Genomic DNA, 23,929 nt, shown 5'->3' on the forward strand with positions numbered 1-23,929 from the left:
TAACATAGGAATAAAAAGAAACAAGGGACAAGGGAGGACACTGAGCTGGGTATCTAATAACATGCCCCCTGTGCTTGGCACACCTGGGATCCTGGGCGCCCTTGGCATATGCTTTCCAACCTGCCAGCCTCTTACCTGGTCCTGCTTGTGGCCCTCTACTCAGCCTTACCACCTGCTATTTGATGTTGGTGTCTGACCTACCAAGGGACTGTGGTTCATGCCCACCCTTATAGTTTCTGCTTTCAGTAGGCTGCATGGGGCAATGTCTCCTGGCACCTCCTCTGGCCCTGCCCAGATGACACCTCAAAACTAGGTCAAGCAAGTCTATTGCAATTGAATATGAAATGTGTCTTTGAGCTTCCTGGCAGCTGTAGAAAAATGGGAAATAAGATTTTAGGTTTTATTAACTCCTAACTTGGGAATCAATTTATTCTTCAGTTTAATGCCTCTCTTTCTTTTTACTCTCTCTCCTTTTTTCTCCTTTCTCCCCTCTGTTACCTTTACCAACTGCTCTTTATTCCCCTATAGATGCTTCATACCTTACTCCAGAGCCCCACCAGTCTCACTCTCCAAGTGCATTTCCCCCACTCAGCTTAGCTTCCGACTTGGGAGGCCCCCTGTTTGTCATTGTCCTTTCCCACGTCGGCCAGCCTGGCCTCTGGACCTCTTGCCTTGCCCAGGCCCACTGGGTGCGCTACTGTGATTTCTCTCAGATGAGCCAGTGACTAATAAGGGTTGGCCTCGGCCGGGGCCAGCAAAACCTTCCTTCCTTCATACCGGAGTTTAAAAATGTGTCACCATCGATTTGAAGACAAGACTTGTTCCTGCTGAGAAAAGCAGCCTGGAGACTGTCTGGCCTTTGGAGTCGCACAGGCAGCTGCATAAATTCCCAAGCCACATGCTCTCCATGCAGACGCCGCCTCTCAGCCCACAGCAGCCTCCAGTCCCTCAGAGCCCACTCCAATGCTCCCATGGGCTGGCACCCCACTGTCCCAGCCCTCCTGCCCCACAGAGACTCTGGGGGCCCCTGTGCAGGGGGTGTCCCTGCTTAGGAGATGCTCTCTTCTCTTTGTGGTTAAGCTGGAGGCTGAGCCCTTGGTTAATTCTGTGTCATGATGTGTTTAACCCTGGAGGAGAAGGAGGGTGAGTGCCTTCTGAGAGGGGCCCCCACAGGCCCCGACTTGGGGTGCGGGGTCCTTCCGTAACTCTTGTCTGTGGGTATGTTGGTTGCACAGTGGATCCATTCTGAAAGTGGCATTTTAGTGCCTGTGCCCTGTCTCCCAACCAGTCTTCCCTGGAAAGACTGTTAGGGTCATTTGGTCCATCCTCCTGCCTCCAGACAGGCCCTCTTCCCTCTGGCTGGTAGGGCCTGCCCCTCTGCACTTTGCCCTCATACCTGTTAGCCTACTGGACCACTGTCTGCTGCTGTGGACCACCCATGTCCCACAACTCTCCGAGCCTAGGATAAGCATAATCATAATGACCTAGCAGGTAGCTTTTAGTATTCCTCCTTCTCCGGTTGGGAAGCAGTGGTGCAGGGCTGTTAGGTGACTTGTCCCCAGACAATTCTGGAAGCTTGAACCAGATCTTCTCACTGTGCGTCCTGGGTACTTTTCATTTTGTCACATCACCCTCCAATGAATAAATGAGTGAATGAATGAATGAATAAGTGAATGAGCAAGTGAGTGAGTGAATAAAGGGAGTGGGTGTGTGTACCCACTTGTTGTTCTAGGTGTCCTGGTTGGTGGGCATGCCGTCAGCCCAGGATGGGGGGTACTTGGAGATCTTGGGGGAGAGCTCAGTTTTCCAGGCCCCCTTAGGGACCCTATAGGGACCCCACCCCATCATCCAGAGGTCATGGTGGCCACCTCTGTGGCAGTATTGTTGGCCCTCCCAGAAGGCTCACCCAGGCGCATTGCAGACCAGGATGATGGGTTTGGCCGTCCGGGATGACAACTAGGTGCCCGAGGCATGGGCATTACCTCCTGCTGTGGCTGCAGAGGCGTGACCTTGGTGGGCACAGGAGAATGCCTGCAATCTGCAGTCTGGCCCTTCTGCTGGGAGTGGCTGAGGGCTGGGCAAGGGGGATGTCAGTTCTTGGGGAGCTGGTGCAGCCATGGGCAGGGGAGTCAGAGAAGAGGTTAGCAGGCAGTTTGCAGCCTCCCTGGCTGCCTTGGGTCCCTTGGAACATGTGCTGAGTGGCCATATACCACCTGGTTCAGGTAAGTCTGTGGGCTTGCTTCGTGCCGTGCCACCCACAGCTGCAGAAAGGGCCCCAAGAGGGATTTTGGCAGCCATTACTCCAGAGAGGGAGGGGCTTTATTTTTCCTGGCTCCCTAAATGTTATTGCCTTTATAGGCTTTGGAAATCAGTTTTATGGCCTGTGTTATTTGTCTGCTGAAATATGGAAACCATTGGAGGGAAAAATAAACCATGGGGTTGCTTATGGCTGAGAGGCCAGGTGGCAGAGGGCAAGGGGCAGGGCTCAGGTGTGTCTCTCCAGTCCCTAGGTGACTCTTTAGGGACCATTGTACCTAGAAGTGGGGTCAGGGATGGTGTGTGCCAGAGGGGACCATGGACTTTTGGTGGGAGGGTCAGCCTGAGGCTTTGGAGCCTGTCCCTTTTGTCAGATGGTCCACACTGAGCTGGCCTGGGATGGTGAAAGTCATCCGTTCCTCCTTGAAGCCCAGCTACACCAGCTGGCTCCCCTCGAGTGCCATCAGGAGCACCCTGCCAGCCACTGGCAGTGTAAGTAAAAAATAAGCCCTCTGGGTATTATGTTTAGTACACATGGTGTGGGGGTCACGGGGAGAACAGTGTAGCACAGAGAAGGCACATAGTGGATCTGTGGCATCTTGCTGCACTGATGGACAGTGACTGCCTTGGGGTGTGGGTGGGGACTTGATAATATTGGTAAATGTAGTAACCACATTGTTTTTTCATGTGAAACCTTCATAAGAGTGTATATCAATCATACCTTAATAAAAAATAAAAAAAAAAAAAGCCCTCTGGGTTTTGCCAGCTGAGATGTGAGCCTGGCAGGGCTTCCACCTGCAGAAGATGCTTCATCTTCTGTGAGAGCTGGCCTGTTGGGAGCTGGGCAAGGATGTAAAGTTTTGGTAGGAGCATCCAGAAACCCATGCAGATCCTCCTCCCTTTCCTGGGACCACGGACCCTTGAGGGAGGCCCTGACCGTCTGCCCCAGCAGAAGGCTGCTTCTCTTAATATGCAAAGAGCTCCCACAGATCAATAAGAAAAATGAGCTAAAAGATGTGGACAGGCAGTTCCCAGTTGGAGAAAAACAAATGGCGAGTAAACAAGTGAAAAGATGCAGAACTTTGCTAGTAATCAGGGAAAGGCTCCTTGAAATAAGAGACATTATTCTTCAGCACCACCAAGAGGCAGAGGGTGAAGTGTCGGCACGCGCAGGTGAGGAGCAGCAGCAGCCTGAGACGCGCCCACGCTTGGGCTCACCGCCCCTGCAGCTCACACCAAACCAGCACGTAGTAGGTGTGTGGAAATCCTTGCTTTATGCCAGGAAACACAGAGGACTCTCTGCTCGCCGTAAGTTCCGCAGGGTCACCACTGCCGTCTTTGTGTCCCTTGCTTGCCCTGGCCACACCCGCCACAGGAAATGCTCCTGGGAGGTTTGGCGCCTAGCCTCACCCCCACCCCCAGCTCCCTCGCCCTGGACGTCCACGCATTTCCTTGGCTGTGGCCGCGGACTTTCTGGGCCTGGCCTTTCGAGGGACGGGTGCCACTTCCTGCTGTCTGGCAGTGTCTCTGGGCTTCAGTGCTCTGTGCAACCCCGTGGCTGGTGCCAGGACCGCACGGCGCGGCGGCGGTGGGTGTTCACCGAGACAGAAATGGAAATGGAATCCCTGGGCAGACCTGGCTGTTACTACTGCTTCTGACACCCTTGGACCCTCAGCATAGGGAAGTCGTTGTCTTGGCAGTGGCCTCGGCTCCCTCGGCATTCTGGCCGGCACGGCCCCATCGTCTGGCCTCAGAGCCTCCCTGCCTTGTCTGGTCTCTTCTATTTTCTCCATTCCAGCACAATTGGGGGTCTCAAAGCTACATGTTCTTTCTCCCTTCTGGCGTTTGCATGGGCTCTTCCCCCTGCCGAGAGCACCCTTTCCTCCCGTTTCACCTGGCTGACCCTGCTTAGGCTCCAGGCCCCGGCTTAGATGTCATCTCCTCCAGGAGCCCGCTGCAGCCTGAGTTAGGCATCCCGCAATCATTCAGCAGGTGCTGGGGCTGCAAGGGGGAGCAAGGGAGATGTGGCTCCGGCAGCTGGGTCACCCTAGGGAGCTACACAGTCACCTGTAAGGACCAGACCCCGGGAGCAGGAAGGGGTAGCTGGGAAGAGCATCCTAGACGGACGGGGGTCTGGGCTGGCTCAGCTCACTGCACCGGGAACAGGAATGCCAGAGGGAGGCTGGGGCAGGTGGCAGGCGGCTCTTGCGGGGTCCAGGCACCCTTTCTCTGCCTGTCCCCTAGGACAGCGCTGGTCTGCAGAGCACAGTGCAGCTGGGCCAGAGTGGAGCTGCAGTCATACTTCAGGTGGCTTCCGTCTGGGGAATCAAGGGCTCATCTCTGAGTCCTTGAATCATCCGTCCACCCACCCCTCGTGTGCCTCCCTGGAAAAACCAGCCAGCAGGAGAACTCGGGCCTGGGGGAGATGCCAGCCTGGAGCTTGGCTCCCAGGATCCTTCCTGTCCTCCTGCTCCTGAGGCTCAGCCTTCTGCTCGGCTTCTCTTTCTGGCCCCTCAAACTGCACAGCCCTCCTTCCTTCATTCAAAGAGCATAAAATGATGAAGACCCATTCCTGCCTCTAGAAGATGCTCACTGTAGGGGTGCCAGCTTATAGCACAGGGTGTAAGTGCCTTGATGGGGCATCCAGAGCACTATGGGCAGGTAAAGGAAGGCTCCCTGGAGGAGGCTTGCCTGAGGAGACCTACTTCCCCACAGCAGTTTCTGGTGGGGGGTCCCCTGTGCCTCGTCCTCCAGGCTCATAGACCCCTGGTCCCCAGGACTGGGAGCAGTGGGAGGAGCCTGGACAGACCTGGTTCCAGTGCTGACCCGGCACCATGGCCTTGTACCAGTTCCTCAGGTCTGGGCCTTGGTTTGCTCTCTAAAAAATGCGAGTAAGCAAGGATGGAACATGGTGACAGATGTCTGGCACCTGGCACCATCAGGCCTTGCTGCCTGCCTCTCACAGATGGGCACCCCTTTAGGAAATCCCCCCTAATTATGAAGTTGCAGATCTGGGTGGCCACATGGGAAGGAAGCACATTTATTAGGAGACCCAGGCACAGAGTGGCCTTGCCAAGCATCTCTCTGCGCCAGCTTCCCTAGGACTGCGGCCTTGCTGGTAGCACATCTCCCCCGTCTCACGGTGACAAGTTCCATCTGCCAGCCCCTGGGGAGCCACTGACTGGGGGTGCCTGTTCAGAGACCCACTGTCCCTGGTGATGGCCCCTCAGCCCTGCACCCCCAGCTTGTGATCTCAGCTTTAAGGAGGACTCCAGTCCCTTTCTCCGCCCCACCATGCTGACCCTGGTCCAAGAGAAAGCTAATTAAAGAATTTCTGCTCTTGGCTTAGCCTGGACTTTGAAGATTCTCCTTGGTTTTCCTGGAGTATCTGAAAACAGGTGGAGAAAAGGGTTGTTAGAAAGGGCATTGGATAAGCCCCCAGAGCCTCTGTAATAGGCTTGATCCCTGCCAGAGCTGGCAGTGTCAGACAGCCCTCCACCCAGTGCTGCTGGGAAGGGGCTGCAGGCGAGGAGCACGCAGATCCCTTCGTGACCCTGTGGGCCCCAGGCTGCCCAGCTCCCTATCCTAGCTTCTTGCAGTGGGGGGCTGTGTGTTCCCCAAGAGTTTTGGGGGCCAGAGGAAGGGGGAAAACAAGGCGTGGCCCCCTCACCTTATACGTGCTCCCGAGCAGTGAAGGCCCAGGTCTGCCCTGGGGAGGAGGGTCCTTGCTTTGAGGGCTGCTGCAGTGACGGTGTTGGGTAAGGTGGGCTCTCCCTCCCTTCCCCTTCCCTCCAGTGCCCCCCCTCCAGCATCTTTTTTCCCAAAAGTGTGTTTGCATCTCAGAGATTTTAATCAACCAACCACAAATATTTATTCAATACTTACTGCACAACATGGGCTTTGGGGTCCTGTTCGCTGCTCTGTCCTCCACCTGAGCGGGCCTGGCGCACAGCAGGTGTTCCAAGAAGACTTGTTGATTGTGGGTTGGAGGTCGTTTTTGGAGACAGAGGTAGTTGCTACTCTCACAGAGTTTATACTATTGCTACTTTCAGAAAACGCCCACGGGGTCTTGGGGGGGAATCACTGATTCCTCAAAAGTCGGGTGGAGGGGTCTTAGAGCCTGCCCTCCCTGTCACTGAGCTTTGGCCCAGCCTGGTGTAACCCTGGGGAGAGTTGGGGCCCAGTCTTCACCCCCTCCCAGGCCCTGATCTCCCATTTCCTTCTGCAGTGCAGGGGTGGGAGGTGGGGGGCAGGGAGCTCTTAGACCTGCAATTCCCTGTGCGGGGACCTCGGGGGACACTCGCCTGCATCATGGAAATAAAAATGATAAAAACCTGCCACTGAATTCTGGGTGGCAGTGAATTACTTAACACCTTAAACAGGTTGAAATGTGGCCACTGCGGCTTTTAATAAGCCCGTCTTGGACACGGCCGCTTCCACGAGGAGCCGGCCCGGTCTCTTCTCGAGGCATAATTTCATTGCATCCCAGGCTTGGCAGCAGTGCAAATAAGATTTCACTTCTCCTGTAAATCTCCAAGAGGGAGCGCTGAGATTTCATTTGTGCTGTCAGTTAGTGACTTGAGAGAGCCTATTTACTTTGCTGTGGGAGGAGAGGGTCCTTCAGAGGTGCTGGACTTGGGGGTGCAGGTGCTGCAGAGAGGATGCGGGTGTGGAGGAGGGAAGGGGGGAGGCAGCCAGCATTCTGGGTGGGCCTGGAGCACACTTTGTTTTCAGTGCCTGAAAGTAGATGAACAAGTGCCTCCCAGAGCTGCAGGCGCATTTCAGGGCTGGCTGGGTAACCTCCTAAGCAGGGTGCTGAGAAATGGCCACAGAACTTGGGTGTGGGGTGTGGTTTGGGGTGTTAGACTCTTTCTGGGTTTGGTCACCTCTTTTCTGAAATGCTTGGTAAGGCCAGACCCCTCCTGGGAAGGGAGGGCAGGAAATAGGAAACTTCTGGAACCTGGTGGTAGCCAGATAGGAGCAGGGTCTAGGTATGGGGTAGCCCACTCTTTCTCCCCTTGAATTGAAATTTTTAGTCCTGAGTCTGACCAAACGGGTAGAGTTGGATATGAGAAACAGGGACTGCTGGGCCCTGGGGTGCCCTTGGCCTTAGTGCGGCCACTCAGGGGTCCTACCCAACCCCTGTCTGTAACCTTGGTGATGTGTGAGTGCTGAGGTCTCTGTGGGAAGGAAAGGGGAGTGGGGCCTGCTCTTCCTGGATGAGCAGGGGGAGCCCAGCATCCTACACCCCCCCATGTGGGCCCCAGCACACACTAGCAGGGTCAGTGTCGTGATGGTAGAAATAAGAGCAGTGGGCTGTTACCACACACATCTGACAGACGTGGGAACTGAGGCCCATGGAGTGAGGGGTGGTGCCCATGGGTCTAACCCAGTCTTGAGGGACTCCAAGGCCCGGTCTGAGGAGGATTCCAGGGCAGCAATGGCACTAACGCAATGGTTCCCAAATGCATGTAACCATGAGCCTCTCCTGGGCAGAACCTCCATTAGCTCTAGGGGCTGAGGAACCCAGTGTGAGAATCCGGCCCTCCTGCCCGGGCTGGGAGAGAGCCCAGTGTGTGGCTCGGCCACCAATGTCAGGAGGGTGAGCTGAGCTGGGGGCAGGCCCTCATTCATGCGCCACCGCCCCCTGCCCGAGCTTTGGAGGCCCCCCAAACCTCCCGGAGACAAGGGGAAGAAGAGACCTGCTAGCCAGGGGCCCCCAGTGAGCAAGGTGCTAGAACTAGTCACCTGTACAGGTGAGATACCAGCAGAGGGTGGGGCCTGAAGTCAGGTGAGAGGGGCTGGCTTCTTGGAGGCCATGCCTAAGTTGAACTTTCAAGGGCCTTCAAGGGTGTCTGGGCTAAGAAATTAGTACAGCACAGGGAGGCCTGCCAGGGAATTAACTGTACCAGGTGGGCCCGAGGCTGGGCCAGCAGAAGGGTCCTGGGCTTATGGAGGAGGCAGAGCCTTCCATAGGGAGGCACAGAATCGGACTTCCCTTCCTGTCCCCTGCCTCAGGCCTTCTCCCTTGCTTTCTGAACCCTCCTCATCCGAAGAAACACCTTCCATGGGAACATTGCTCCCCAGAGAGTCTCCCCACCCCTGGACCAGGCAGGACCCTTGTCTAGCCCGTGAGGATCCGTCCCTCCCCCCAGCCCAGCCCCAGCACGTGGTACGGCCTTGTGAATGTCTTCTGACTGGCTGTCGGATCGTGTTCTCAAAGATGACTTGGCAGCCCTGAAGAACAGGTCTTGGTGAGAAAGAGCTGGGTGGCCCTGTGAGTGCCCACTGTGTGCTGGGGACTCGGTCCTTCCCTGAGGGCTGTACCACATGCTGCTCTTTGGATTGGTCTGTCTTGGCTGGTGTCTGCCCCCAGCAGGGTGGGCGTGAGGACTGAGAGGACAGAGCAGGGACATAGCCAGGGGGCCCGGTGTCACGCCAGTCGGGCCACCCACCACCAAGGCACGCCAAGAAATGACTTTGCTTCCTTAGACTGTACAGAAAAACTCATTAACCTGTATCCAGACATGAAATCAGATCTAAGGCAGAGGTAATGAGGTCCTACTTTATGTTAAATTTAGCAGAAACCTCTATTGTTCTCGTGGAAAGTAATTTTTTCCCTTTCTCTCCCTCTTTGGGGGTGAGATGTCAGATGAGGCTTAGAGAGTTGTGAGTGTGGGGTTCGGCTAGGGGACGAGGGGTGTCTGGGCGGGGTGGGGAGGGCGAGAGCCAGGCGCGTGTCCAGCAGGTGGGGAGCAGCCCCAGTCTTATGTGGGTGCCCACATGGTTGTCGGAACACTGATGAGATGCTCCACAGGCCTGTAATCCTTAATCCATCTCCACGTGGAGGCCCCCCTGGAGTCTGCCCCTCGCAGCCAAGAGCACATGTGCGACGGCCCCCCAGCCCCCAGCCCACTGGGCCCTAAGCCAAGAGTCAGCAGCTGAGATGATGGTAAAAGTTAAATCTTTCTATTTATTTCAAGAAAGGACAAGGAAAGTGGACTTGGACATTTTATATGACAACAGACAAACAGAAAATAGGACCAAATAGTTAATCACATTCGTCTCAACATTTAAGTTTCAAGGCACCTACAAGAAGGAGGCCAGAGGGCGGTTCGCAGTGCACTTTGGTTTGTGTTGTCACGGTGGGTGTTTGTGTCTCGGCTTTCCAAAAACCCTTGTCCGGTGGTGAGGTCGGGAGTGAGGCAGGTGGGCCCGGGGCCAGGCTGCGTCAGCCAGCCAGGTCTTAGGTGAGAGCAGCTAGCAGTGGGAGTGGTCCCCCCAGTCAGACCCCCGAGATTGCTTCACCCTTCAGAGGAAAGGCGAAAGGACAAGAGAGGGGTGGCTGAGTGCCCCGCGGGGCTGATTCTGGGGGTGAGGAAAGCTGCGGGGTGCCAGGTAGGGGTCCCGTCCCGCAACGGCAGGCTTGCGAGGAGCCAGGCCTGCCCTCCACATGCCATCAGCTGGCCGGGCACCCCGCCTTCTGTAGCAGAGGGACCCATCCATTCTCCAGGGTCTGGGCGAGGACCCCCACTCTGGCCACCTCCTCAGACTGAGGGAATGGATTACACTGAGCGAAGCACAGCGATGCCAGAATGCTTCACGATACCAAATGAGATGCACATAACCTTTTAACGTCAGGAAAGGGAATTGCTGTTGGTGGCTCTTAAGAAACATTCACTCTGCAGTGCTTGTGCGTGGGGTTTCTTTTAGTTGGCTTTTTTCCTTTTGCCTCCCTGTTCACACCACCCTGTGACATTCATAATCAGCTGGCATCCACTGCCACCAGCAAACTCACAACCTCACATCTCTCTGGATTGCCTGTGTTCACGACCCGCAGCCTCCCCCAGCCTGCAACACCATGTCCCTCCCTCTCAGATGACAAACCTCAAATGCTGGGCAGCTCGGCTGCCTCCCCGTAGCCCTCAACATCTCTTTAAGAGCTGGAAGGCACCCGAGTCCTCCATCCGAAGAAACCTCGCATCCTGGAGCCTGGCGACTGTCCCTGGGTGCTGTGCGGGCTTCTCACTTGGGGCCACTGGCCTGATGGCAGGTTGTCTGCTGTGCCGGGTAAAAAATCTAAGGCTAGTTTCAGGATTTTGTGTCTTCCTCCTGGGTACCCAGTCCCTTTCAAAAACTGGACCAGCCAGAGGTGGGTGGGACACGCTCCGAGCATGTCCTCTGTGCAGGGCAGGCAAGAGGTGCCCTGGGCCCCCCGGCTCTGGGAGATGAGCCTTGGGCAGCCCCAGTGTGGCTTTGATTGTCACTCACATTGTGTTTGTGTTTCCGTTCTGAGGAGAAAGCCTGGGTGGTTCCTCTCGGTGGTGGCTCAAGGGGCTGGGACTCTCTACAGGAGCCTTAGACAAGGCAGGACACCCGGTGCTGTGCCCTCCTCGTCACCAACCTGGAGCTCACCTCAGAGAGGGGAAACTGAGTCACTCAGGCTGGCCGCCAGCTCTTGCCATGTGGCTGGGCTTCCTTATCAGCCGCGCAGGTAGTGATCGGTTCGTCCAAGAGACAGTGGAGCAAGAGGCTTCAGAGGAGGGAAGCTGCTGAGAGGAGTCCTTTCCTGTGCCAGGCTGCCAGCCGGGCAGGTGCCGAATGGTGGATGCCGGCACATCCGCCTGTGCCCTTTGCACTGAGCCCGAGGGGGCAGACGGCCAGCAGGAGGACAAGGAAGTGAGAGGAGGATCGGAGAAGAGATGATTGAGTGCCACTGTGTGCCAGGCACTGTGCTGGGCCTCAGTGACCTGGCACAGAGTTAGCGTAGGGATCTGGCATCCTGCCTGAGCGGCTGTCTGCCCTGATGCCATAAGAGATTTGGGGTTGGTGGCAGCAAAGAGCTTCCCGCAAGCACTCTCCAGACGCGGCCTCTCAGGCTTTCAGGTGTTGGGGACGGCATGGGTAGGTGCCTAGGGTCGGCTTCTCTAGGACGTAGGGACCCAGTCGGCCTCCCCAAAGGATACCCTGTGCCCTCAGCATGCCCATATTGCCCTCCTAGTACAAGCTGGGCATTTCAGTAAAAGGGTGTGGAAGGGGACAGGGACAGTGGTCTCAAAATGCCCAGGGCCTGTCAGACCCTCTGCAGGGAGCCGAGGAGAAGCTGCCCCCGGGCTGAAGATCTGCCCTGAGCACAGTGTCTCCAGGGTGGCGCAGAGAAAAGGCGGGCTTTGCCCTGTGTCAGCGTCGGGCTCTTGGGCACACCTGCAAATCCAATTTATGGTGAGAAAGTGGGCCTGACCGCATAGATCATAGAATTTCTGAAACTAGAGAAAAACAATACATTAAAAATGCAAAGGGAAAGGGGAAGTAAAAGGAGGGGGAGTGAAGACTCAAGAGTATCTTTTTGTGAGTGTTTTTAAGGAAGCAAATGTGGGTATTTCAGTCAACTACTTGGAACATTTCAAAAGAAATGGTAAATACTTAAAACCGCAGAGTGAAAAGTGCCCCAGGCAGCCATCAACCTGGCTGGGATGGATGGATTGAGGCGGCCATGCGGAGTGTGTGGAGCTGGGAAAACAGCTGGTGGGCTCTGGGGGAAGCTCGGCGGGACAGGGGCCCTGGTGCTGAGAACAGTCCGGGAGGCAGCCCGGGCCCCTGAGCCGCAGCGCCAGAAAGTGGCCCCCTGGCAGCCCTGGGTGAGCCAGCTGAAGGGGGGTCCACCCTCTGACCACCCCGTCCCAACTCTGGGGTAGAGTGGCAGGTGTTTGCACTTCTCCCAGTGCCTCTTGGACACTGAGAATGGGGATTGTGCAGCCTCTCTGGTGGCATAAGCAGCTCTTTGACGGGCCCGGGTGGCGCGGCTGTGGGGCAGCCCTAACCTGGGATTTTCAGGGGACACTGGTCATTTTAACCAGCACAGCGAGCATCTCCTGATATCTTCCTTACAAGGTCCTGTGGGATAATAAAGTCAGGGTGAGAACCAGGATCTTCTAGTTAGAGAGGGCCTTGGCTTAGGCAGGAAAATGCCTGCCACATCCCTGTCAAGTGCTTGAATGCCCCCAGAGGCAGAGAGCTCACTGTCTGACTCCTGTGCTGGGCCCATTTCTCTTCCCTGACCTTCAGTTTTCCCTTCACAGTTGGTACCACTCCCCTTTTACTTGCCACAGGGAATGGGTCAGAGGCAGACCCTCCCTGGCACAGAAGGGAAGCAGGAAAGCACTTGGCCCCAGAATCCTGCCCTCTAAGTGGTCCGGCCACCTCCCCTCATTGCTCTTCACCCCTGGAGCAGGAGGACTTTAGAGGGCAGGGGCAGAGCCTCCACTGGGGGCTGGGACAGCTGCTGGATGACCACATATCCCCCACCCCGTCCCTGAGGCCTGAGCACCAGGTGCCCATGAGGCAGGACCGCTGGAGCCCAGGCTCCGGCAAGCCCAGCACGTCCCCGAGGGCTTTGGCCTGCGTGGTGTCAGCCCCCCCAGATGCCCAGCTTCCCAGGGTGTGTGCAGGGGCAGCTCCCGAGCCAGGCCCAGAATCTCCCTCCTTTGCACACAGTCACTGGGGGCAGGTTCATAAAATGTGGAAAATCCCCTTTTCCTTCACCTCCAAGGAGTTTAATCTCTCCTAATCAATTTAGCAGACTCGCTTGGTTGTAAATGGTAATGATTTGCATTTTTGAGCCTTTTTATCCCTCCTTAAAATAAGATGCTTCCTCTGTCGGCATTCTGGAAGGCTGTGCAGGGCTGCGAATTGCTTGTTAGCGCTCACCCTGGCACCATTCCAGGGCTAGGCAGGCATCTGCCTGTCACCTGCGTTGATTTGAGTGCAGGGAGGGGACATGGGTGCATGGGGCACCCACAGCCAGGCCGTGTCCTGGCCCTGAGAGCATGGTCTGGCCCTTGGAGACACAGACTGCTGTGCACCCCAAAGCCCCTCCTTCCAGCAAGCACCCAGCTCTCTTCTGGTTGCCTTCTGGCTCCCCTGCCCCCTGTCTGCGGCATCTGGTCTTCCTTGTATTTTTCATAAGCACAAGGCTCAGAAGCCCTGTCCTTCCTGACGCCTCGGCAGGATGCAGGTTTCTGGAGTGGGCTGGGTTGGCTTTGGGACTCGAGCTGCCATTGGCGGGCAGGGAAGGGTACCTTCTCCTTGGCTCCAGGCAGTGAAGGAGAGGGGCTCGGATGCAGCCCCAGGCACCACGCGGCCTCTTCTCCAGGCCCCAGGCAGCCACCTCAGACCCTCAGGAATCCTCACATGGCCTCTTCCGCCTGCTCTGAGCCCCCATCACCTGCCTTGGATCAAGCAGAACCTTCCCAGATCAGCAGAGGGGAGGAGCCCCCACTTGGCCTCTGGAGCACCCAGCTTTTCTAGTAAAGATAGACCTCAGCCTACCCCCACTTTACAGAAGGGATAGCAGAGGCTGTGGTTTTGAGAAACATGCTTTCCTTGTGCCTACCAGGAAACCTTCCCTGACCCGTCCTCTCTCTCTGTACCTTGTTGGGGCTGGTGGGTCTCCCTGGACTTCTACGGGGAGGGAGGAGAAGGCTGGAGCCCAGCCGAGGGGGCAGAAGAGGCACAAGGCAGGTGTGGGCCTCGGGCTTTGGGTGGGGAAGCCTGGCCCCTCCAGCTGCTGCCGTCTTCCCAGCTGCTGTCCCCAACCTGCCAGTGTCACCCAGAGCAGGAAGGAGCTGGTGCCCCAGCTCTTGCCCTCAGACTTGGCACCCAGGCCCTGGGTGGGGAGGCCCCCAAGGCAGCCACATGGCTGCCCTGTCACCGTGGAGGCGGGCCGGGAAGCCAGAGCCAATTTAGAGAAGATGGAGTCTCCCTCAGGAGGCCGCAGGAAGAGGGGAGGAGAAAGGGGAAGAAAAGAGGCTTTTGATGCACATCATGTCTGTGGAATTGAGTATGACTAATTAATAGATTTTATTCTTAGCAATCTCTTAAGCATTCCATACGTTGGGCCCCGCGCCTGAGCTGAGCTTACAAGAGGCCTCGTTCGCGAAATGCAAACGGCTCGCCTGCCCCGCTGCCTTCCCTCCTTCCTCGCCTTTTCTTTCCTTTTTTTGTGTGTGTGTCTTTTTTTTTTTTTTAGGGGAAATTTAAAGGAAAATTGCCATGTAATAGAAAAGAGATTCCAATCACTACATCTAATTACCACAAAGGGTAAACCACTTAACCAAAGAAGTGTCTTGGGCTTTTTTTTTAAACTTTAAACCTGCCTTAAATGCCACAAAATACACTCATCAGTGCTGAGGCCAAGGAGGTTGTTCTGGCTAGTTAGAGGCGGCGAGGGTCAGGCTGGCCCCCACAGAAAGCAGATTCTGGGCAGAAGTGGTGGCCTGGGCCTGGGTGCATCTTCCCTCACGCGCCTTTAGGAGGTGGGAGGGGGTGAGTGCCTGAAACATCTCTCTCGTGTGACACGAGAAGCTGGACCTGTGGGGAGACAGGGCTTCAGAGGGGGTTTGGCTTCAGGCCCCCTCCCTGGCCTGGGGCGCCGTGAGGCAGCAGACATTTGGGGGCTCGCTCTCAGAAAGGACACTGGGAAGATATCAGGAGGCTGAGGGCAGAGGAGAGGAGAGCAAGCTCCGGGCCCTGGTGGCCAAATCGCACTACCTTCAGCACTTACACCGAAAAGATGTCCGTGGTGAGGCGGGGGGTCTGGCTCCCCAGCCCGCTGTGGGCGCTGGCAGTGCAAGAGCTGGAGCAGGAGACCTATGCGTCCTCAGGCCTGGACAGGCCTGGGCCTGCATGTGCTGTGGGAGAGGAAAGCTCACCACCCAGGCCTGGCCTTGGCGGGTGGTGCTGGCACAGGCTGGCTCTCTGCCCCTACCGTACGGGACCACCTGCTACTCCCAAATGCCTCCCTAGCTTCTAAGGGGATGATCCCGATTTCCTGCTTGGCAGTGGGGAGGCAGGGGACTGAGTTTCCTGGGACACTGGCAGGAGGCTGGGGTGGTGCCTTGAGGGAGGGGGCCTCATTTCAGAAATAACAGAGGCCTGAGACTCCCGTCACCCCAGCCAGGCCCTTCACACAGAGCAGCCGCTCCTCCCAGACCCACCAGTGCGCCCTCCCTGAGCTGCCAGGACAGGCCTGTGTCAGGGCCTGTGTCACACATGAAAACACAGATGTGATGACATTAAGGCTTGGTACAAGTTGTTTCCTGACTTCATGGTATGAGAAAATGATTCAAGTGGGAAAAGGGAAAAAAGGCTTAGTTTAAGAAGAAATGTGTCTATGCCCCTGTGCCCTCCTTGGGGCTGGGGAGCTGGAACCGCCCTCACCTTGGGAGACCGTCCCTGCAGCCTGGCGGAGGAGAACACCTCTTTCCACCTTCCCCACAAAGGGCTGCGTTCTTTTCTTTCAATCCCTGCCTCTTCATGAAGGGCCAGCCGTAGCTTTTCATGTCCGGTGGGTGGCCAGACCCTGGGCCTGTCACTGCAGCCCTGCGACTGTATTCAGCCTCCTCTCCCTGCCGTGGCTCCCGTCAAAGCAGCTGAGGCCTTTTGAAAACACCACCGCCAGCAGCCGGACACCTTCTCATCCTCACTGCCCTCAGACCAGTGGCTCTCCTTTGACACGGCTCTTCCCTGGCGCCGGACACGCAGCACAGTGACAGATGGTGACCCGAGTTTCCTGAGTGCGGGGACGCAGGGGACGTCAGAACCCCAGGCACAACTCCTCTCTTCTTTCCAGATCCGCTGTCATTATTTCATCACCGCTTTAGTCTCATGGCTTGCCAAACTGCGCTGTCGGCTGGTAGATGATGGCAGCATGGGTTCCTCTGGGAAGAAATAAAATCTTAACTCTTCAGAGGGCCCTTTTGGAAGCTGACATTTTTTGAGAAAGATCTGGTCTCCCCTCTCCAGAGCAGAGATCCTGGGGTGGGCACAGCTGAGTGTTGTACATTCGGGGCCTGCGGGGGCAGGGGGTGGGAAGGAGGGGTCTGTCTCCCAGGGCTTTTCTGAGAATTTCCATGTCTTTTTCTAGGCTTTGTTTAAGCAGCCATGGAAACCATTAGCTCTAATCAGCTGATAAATAAAAAAAGTCCCTGTACCCATTACCTGTCCTAGGAGGAAGCACACAGCACAGAATAAACGTTCAGAAAGTAGCTGTTGAGGAGATTGCATCTGGTGGGGGGTGGAGATGAGGACACTGGCAGTCAGAGAAAGGTTTCGTCTGTGTCAGAAAGGGGCACAGCCCAGCTCTGGCCAACCTGAGATACAGCTGAACTGAAAGCAACCCTTGCCTAGGGCCTCCTTAGCCACCTGCCCAGGACACGCCTCTGCCTTTAGGAACCTTATTGTCCCCCCCATTACTCCCATCTCAACACACTTCTACTTAATCGTTGATTTCTTAAGAGAAAGCAACACTTCTGCAATTCTATTGTCTCAGGACAGTGTATGAATTGACCCAAGAAGTACTGTAAGGACCATCTGTGTGGCTCTATCTACCCATCTGCGTTTAGAGACATGACAGGGATAGGTAGGTAGATGCACGTCCAAGTGGCTGGGAAAGCCACCGCCCCTTGTGGGGCTTCCACAGAGTGTGGTGCATGGAACGGAAGAGGGAAAAGAAAGTTTGTTTTTTAATTGACTACATCGTTGTTCAAAGAATGCAGTAAAAGATGCACTATTTCTGCAAACCTGTAAGGGAAATGGTATGGAAAGAACCACGGAAGAGATTTCAGGACAATATCTCCACAGCAAAAGATCTTTTCTTTCCCCTCTCCTTTGTGAGGAGCCTGAACACCTTCCATCACGTCGATACTGGCGAGCAACTGGCAGCCAGAGCTGTGTGGGGGCTTCACGTGTCAGCTGCTTCTCTCTGACGGTTCTTTTGTGATGTCCCTGGACAGAGTGTGAGGTGTACACAGACATTGTACAGGTAGCATCCTTCCAGTTCAGGAGAAAAAACCCAACCAACCCTTCCTGCGATATTATTTTTAGTCCTTCCCCTCCCCAGCTGGCATAATTTGGTATAAATTATGTCTTCAGCAACGTCAGATCCCCCTCCTGCCTTCAATTCTTAAAAAAAAATGTTTTTTTCTTTTCACTGTGTTCTACAAAATTGTCAGCTCTCCCTAAACTTTGCTTTCTGCTGGGAAGTCACTGTGGACTGACTTCCTTTCCTGCTCTGTCAGATGGTGGCGAGCTGGCCAGACAGGAGGAGGCGGCACCGGGTGGGGCAGCCGGGCGGCCGGCATCATGTGTAGGAGTAGTCTATGTCAGGGATGCCGCCGTCCCGGTAGCCCCGCGTGGTGCCGTAACCGATGGTGTGCGTGCCCTTGCAGAGGCTGCTGCCATTGGAGGGGAAGATGGTGTGGACTACGTACTCCTCTTTGGCGCGGTAAGGGTTGATGGGCAGCATTTGCAGCCCAGGGCCACGGATTTCCAGGATGGAGTTATCCTTCTTGGTCCCCGACTCCATATAGTCGTCCTTTTTCCGGCTGCCCCGATTGTAGGCCCGCTCCCGGGTCAGCAGCTCACCAGCCCGGTGCACGTACCAGCAGATAGCCCCGAGGACCAGGAAGAGGAATACGAGAGCCACGGCACCGCTGATGATGCCTGCCAAGGGCAGGCTCACCATGGGGTCTGCGTTTTGTTCCTGGTTGTGCGTGGTGGTGGGGCCGTAGCTGTCGGCTGTCTCTGCCTTGGCACACACGGGCGTCTCATCAGCCACATAGGTGTTGCCAGTCTCCATGGTGACCATGCAGATGATATAGGTGGACTTGGGCTCCAGGGCTGTCAGCAGGTACTCTGTCTTGTCCCCCTGCACCAGGGTCTCTGTGATGGAGCCCAGGGCTGGGCTGTGGCCCAGACGCAGCCAGCTGAGCCGGAAGGAGGAAGCGGGGAGCATGGCCTTCCATGTGATGCGGATGGAGTCCGCCGTCAGGGGCTTCACATGGATGATCAGGGTCTTGGTGCCATCGCCTGTGGCCATGGGATAGTCAAGGTTGGAGTCAGGGAGGCGCAGCCCTGGCCTCTTGGCCTTGAGGGTGAAGAGTGAGCCCTGGGGTGTGGTGGCAGAGGCGTGGTTGCTGGCCGTGGTCTTGGCAGCAGCACTGGCTGCTCCGCTCTGGGACCCTGTTTCGAAGCACTCGTCCATCTCACTGGTGATGTCCTTGATGGCCATGCCCCGGACCTTCTCGGGGCCCTGGCACATGAGGCCCCGCACGTTGACCACGGCCGCCCGCGCCTTCACCCAGTCCCGCAGCCACATGAGATTGCAGCCGCAGAACCAGGGGTTGTTCCGGAGCAGCAGCTGGGCCAGGCTCTCCAGGTCGTCGAACAGGCCGCGGGGCAGTGTGGTGAGGTTGTTATTGGACAGGTCCAGGCGCTCCAGCTCACGCATCTTGGCCAGCGTGTTGTAGGGGATGTGGCTGATGGCATTGTCCTGCAGGTAAAGCTTCTGCAGGTGGGCGCTGGGCAGGTTGAGGGGGGGCGCGGCCAGAGAGTTGCGCACCAGCGAGAGCTCGGTGAGGTTCTGCAGGCGGCTGAAGGTGTCGTCGGCGATGCGCTGGTTGGCCAGCAGGTTGCCATCGAGCACCAGCCGCCGCAGGCTGTTGAGGCCCTTGAAGGCGTGCAGCGGGATGGTGGAGATGCGGTTGTCGTCCAGCCGCAGCTCCTCCAGTGTGCGGGGCAGCCCCGAGGGGATGCTGCTCAGGTGGTTCCGGCTCAGGAAGAGCAGCTTGAGCTGCTTGCTGTCGGCGAAAGCGTCCTCCTCGATGCTGACGGTGGACACGGAGTTGTCGTCCAGGTGCAGCTTCTCCAGCAGTGGAATGCGGGCTAGTGAGTCCCTAGCGATGGTGCGCACGTTGTTGTCCTGCAGGTGCAGCTCCCGCAGGGAGCTGGGCAGATTGACCGGGAACTCGTCCAGGTCATTCTCATACAGGTAGATGACCTGCACGTTGACCTTGGTCTTGAGGTCCTGGGGGATGCCGGCATTGTTGATCTGGTTGTTCTGCAGGTAGAGGGTGGTGGCGTCGTCGGGAATGTCAGCAGGGATGGAGGTGAGGCCCCGGTCGTTGCAGTAGATGAAACCGTTGTCACAGCGGCACACTGAGGGGCAGGTGGTGCTGTCAATGACCTCTGTCAGGAAGGCGATGAGCCCGTAGCAGAGGAAAAGCCAGTCCCGCAGGTCCATGGTGGCTGTGGTCATCACAACGGTGGCCGTAACGGTGGCAGCGGGTGTGGTGGTGGCAGTGGCGGTGGGGTGTGCCACCACCATGGTGGACGGCTGAGGGAGCCGGGCCTCACCTGATTTGGAGCCACTATACCTGCAAGGAGCACAGGACAACGTGTTATGAGAGCGAGTCACAGCACCCACCCACCTGCCACTAAAGGGTCACCACTGGCGGGGCCGCAGGGCAGAGGTCAAGCCCTTTCTGTGTCAAGTTATGTCACAGGTGATCACTGGGAAACTGACGTCAGACTAGCAGTTCTGACTAATGTTAAACCTCATCGGAGCGCCTGTGAATCGGGCGCATGTCCGTGGCCCTCCTGGCCTGTGACAAAGCCATGGTGAGGTGAGTTCAGCACGAGCCACATTGCAGTTTCAGTTTCTTCTTTCAGGACTTCACACTAAGCCAGTCTTTATGGCTAATGCTGAAAGTGGCCAGTCTGTGTTGCTGGGGTGGATTTAGGGCTTGTTTTATGGATTCAGAGCCCTTTCTCACTGGCATGGGGGACTCAAGTCCTTATCTGGCTTGGACACAGGGTTTGAAGAGAAACCCTTATTTCTGTGCGGCTTGCGGGATCAAAGGCGGGGAGGGCACCACAAGATTCTGCAAAAAAGGAGCTGCCAGCTTCCTCACTGGTAAGCAGCGGAGAGCCAGGAGCTCCATCGGCTGGTGTTAGAACGTGTCCTGCTTGTCACTCATGCATTTAATGGACTAAAGAATGAGGTGTCGACAGAGCTACTTTCTTATGTATTTACAGAAAACTGTTTACCAGAGGTGCCCTCCCTAGCTCTGCGTTCTGTGTTGTGTGTGAAATAATTTCACACCTTGCCCCCTTCCCAAATCACAAAACTTTCAGCTATTTTGAAAAAAATACAGATCTGTTTTCTTGCACTTAAAGAAATGGGACAAATAAAAGGAGGGAGGAGTCCGTGTTCCAAGGGAATTGTCTGCAAGGTGTAATTTCAGTTTTCACAAATGGAAAAATTGCAGTGTAGATTTTTTCTCATATTATTTACTGTTCATAGTGGTAAAAAAATCAATTAAAGAGAAATTATCTATCAACTTCAGTGGGAAGGTGTTTTCATGCAACCGGCAAAGATCTGCCATGTACTCTGGGTTCACGAGGGCTTTTCAGTGGTAGACACAACGGCCCCTTGGCATCTGAGCCAATGCCCCAGCCTGGAGGGCCGTCCTGGTGTGCCAAGTGGAACTGGGACCTGCTCACAGAATGAGGCAGTGGAGACCACATTGTCATGCCCCAGGGACTGAGTGTCTCCATTTCCTACTACGCCAAACCCTTCTCCTTTCTCTTTCCCTCTGTATTGCTGAAATGTCCCCTCCTCTGCTAAGTCGCCCTGATACCATACAGAGCCTCCTTCTGCTCCATCCTTCCACCCACCCACTCACATATTTATCCATCCATGCACCCATTTATCCACTCATCTACCCATCCACTCACTCATCCATCCAGTCATCCAGTGGATCTTTATTGAGTATCCACCATGTGCCATCCGTGTCCTAGCCACTTGGGATGCCATTCTGGTGAGACAGTAGTCATACTATAATAAACACCTCACTTAGAGCTTTATGAATACTTAAGTCATTTAATCCTCCCAGTAAACCTGAGGTCGGTGTCCTTCTTACCCCTATTTAACAGAGGAGAAATCTGAAGCTCTCAGATGTTAACTCACTCAAGACCACTTGAGAAGTGGTAAGGGACCCGGGCCAGGACCGTGATGTGATGGGCAGGCTCGTGGCACTGCATCTTGTGCTCATCCTTGTGGGCTGTGGGTCGTGCTGTTTGGTGATTAGTGTTTCAGTGTCTCCAGCTAAATTTTGGGTGCCCAAATGGGGACCATAGGCTTCACAGGCCTGGTGTGGCTTGATATCACTGACCACCAAGCTTTTGCCCAGGTGGCCTGGCAGCTCTGAGACCTTCTGGAGAAAGCTCAGGTCGTGCCCACATTAGCACGAGAACCCCGCTCAGGTCCTGTTAGCAGCATGAAGCTTTGTCCATGTGACCCAAGGCAGGTTGAGAGCCAGCTGAGGACACCTGGCTGGAAGCAAGTGAGGGTGAGGGCAAAGGGCATATGGGGTCTGCGCATGGAGCCATATGTGGATGAGACCTCTCAGGAAGCTGGAAGAAAGGATGAGACTGTGCCCAATACTCCAGGTCCCTGAAGCCAGCTTAAACCCCTGCCGCTGGTACCAGCCAGCCTGAGGACTTCCTGTGGACACTCGCCTCCTGACTACTTCCTTGGAGCTCGGCCCCTAGCCCAGCCTCTGGGTCATGAGGCCCCTCACAGCCCCACCCTCAGGACATGGAGTCTGTCTCTGCTTCTGCATATGACCCCCCTCACAGGCATGCCTGCCTATCACATGCACACAGGTCCCATTTTACAGCTGAGCAGCCTGAGGCTCAGAGAGGTGAGGGGCCCATCTAAGGTCACAGGCAGCCTAGGTTCCCGCCCTTCCTCTGGGCAGAGCCAGAGTCACGGAGGTCATGGAGCCTGGAGGTCCTCCCTCAAGATGCTTATGAGCAAAAGGCAGGGCCTGGGTAGGTGCTGGGGACAGGAAGCCTCAGGCCTTCTCAGAGGCCACCTTGCCTCAGGCTTAGGGTCGAGTCTGAGCCGAGGAGCACCACTGCCCAGGGCTCCCAGCATCTGGCACCCTGATCTGTCAGTTGCTGAGTCCTGGCACAAGGGATACGGATGGCCCCGGGGCTTGGACATTCTGGGGCAGTGCCCTGAGCAAGTGGCAGATTTGTTAAGGCCAAAGCCCAGGCCAGCCACCACACTCTTTGGCATGGACATCGGTTCCCAGTGCCTGCTCAGCGCATGGCCACAGTCCTCAGCCTCCAGAGGCCCTGGCATCATAATAGAGTCTAAATTGCACCTTTCAGAGATGCCTGATGGATAACCAAGAAGCATTTGGGAGGCAGGGACCCAAGGCCTTTCCGTTCCCCTGTCTGCAGGCCTCATCCATCTTGGCTCACGTCTCCCCTTGCCGCCCCTTCCACAAGGCCAGAGAGCAGGGTGGGGCCCAGGGGTGGGAAGGAAGAGACCTGCCTTGCTGGAGGAGCCCTTTAATCACCCTATGCCAGGTGGCCTTTTTATTCCTTTGTTGTGTGTGTGATGGTTTATGTAGCCATCAAATTAAACCTGGTAAATTGCCCATCCTTTACGGGGTCACTTGTTGCACAGATCCCACAGACTTAAGCATGCTGTGAGTTAGGACCTGCTAGCTCCATGAATGACAGCAGGGTCCTTGGCATGTCTTGGGGGGCATGGGAGGGGAGCAGTGATGTGGCTCAGGAGTTTCCCAGACCCCCTTAGCTGAGGGGGAACCTGGGGCATCATCCTTGGCATTCTACCTCAGTCACTAGCTCCTGCCATCTTCCAGGACAGAGAAACCTGGGTTCGAGTCCTGCCTCTGCCACTTCCAGGCTATGTGATCTCAATACGTTGCTTGCACTCTCTGAGCTTCAGTTTCCTCATCTATAAATGTGGACTTAATAGTTCCCCTTACAGGGGAGTTTACTATTGAGGATGCAGTGGGATAGTACATGCTAAGTACCCCTCATCAGTGTAACCTGTATATACCTGATGCCTTTAGTTTAAAAGCTGCTATAATTATCCAGTTGCCCTGTGGCTCTGTGTTAAGCTGCTTCCTGGCATGGATTCCTTGTCATGCACTGTGACACTGGGCACCCCCCCACCTCAAATTCCCCACTCCCCAAGCCTTAATGGAAACACCCCAGTTTGGGCCACACAGAGCTGGCCCATCAACACCAGGCCCCTCCTTTGTGACCCCAGGCTGCTCCAGCTCCTGTCTCATGGGGACCCCTCCAGGCCCAGGGAGCAGATGTAAGAGGGAGCCACCCATGCATCAGCTCTCACCTTGGTCCTCCGGAACTCTGACATGCAAGATGTGGCCCACTCCAGGTTCCTGAAGGCCCTGCACTGCCCCCTGCTCCCTCTGGGCCTTTGCATGTGCCGTTCCAGCTCTGTGGACACCAGCACACCCTGCCCTGCTCCTGCCTCCCCAGGCCAGCTGCTACTCCTCCCCCAGGCCTCAGTCTGGACACCCCTGTGTGAAGCTTCCCCTGGCCTCCTCAGGGTGGGGTCTGTGTCCAGCTCTGCTCCCATACTCACTTGAGTAGCAGGTGCTGAGTGATACCTATAAAGATCTGCTCGTCCCTGTTGGGGACCCCCAGCCTCCCAGTGCTCTGTCCTGGTGTCTTCCCCAAATCCTGTCAGTCTGGAGCTGCCAGAGGCCTAGGACCCTCTGGAGGGCCCTCTCAGGGGAGTGGAGGAAGGGCCACTGGCAGGGAGCAGCTTCAGGACCCAAGGGCCAGCTCGCTGTGTGGGAAATGGCATCTCCTGCTGCAGGCTTCTGGTGGACCATAGTTAGACCTGAGCACACCAGGGGGCTGGCTGGAGGAGGGGGCGCGTTTCTGGAAGGAGTGCAGGTCTGGGCAGGAGAGGGAAGACTGGGCAGGCCTCCCCCTGCCTCCAAGCCCTGGCCTGCCTGCCTTTTCGTCAGGGGAGGCAGCT

The 23,929-nt window shown here is 56.1% G+C and overlaps 2 protein-coding genes across 4 annotated transcripts in view; one reads left to right on the forward strand and one right to left on the reverse strand.

The window, feature by feature from the left end:
- The window catches only part of MACROD1 (mono-ADP ribosylhydrolase 1), a 140,500-nt gene that overhangs the window by 22,290 nt on the left and 94,281 nt on the right, over positions 1-23,929 (forward strand). The gene's annotated exons all lie outside the window — the stretch shown is intronic.
- Positions 15,678-23,929, reverse strand: part of FLRT1 (fibronectin leucine rich transmembrane protein 1) — a 72,232-nt gene continuing 63,980 nt past the window's right edge. For both annotated transcript variants that reach the window (XM_017677011.3, XM_036995688.2), the window contains one exon: positions 15,678-19,469. In XM_017677011.3, the coding sequence (XP_017532500.1) occupies positions 17,396-19,420 (2,025 nt within the window). In that variant the 5' untranslated portion in view covers positions 19,421-19,469 and the 3' untranslated portion in view covers positions 15,678-17,395. The remainder of the gene's footprint in view (positions 19,470-23,929) is intronic.

Source organism: Manis javanica, chromosome 11, assembly GCF_040802235.1.
Source record: "Manis javanica isolate MJ-LG chromosome 11, MJ_LKY, whole genome shotgun sequence".
Lineage (NCBI taxonomy): Eukaryota > Metazoa > Chordata > Mammalia > Pholidota > Manidae > Manis > Manis javanica.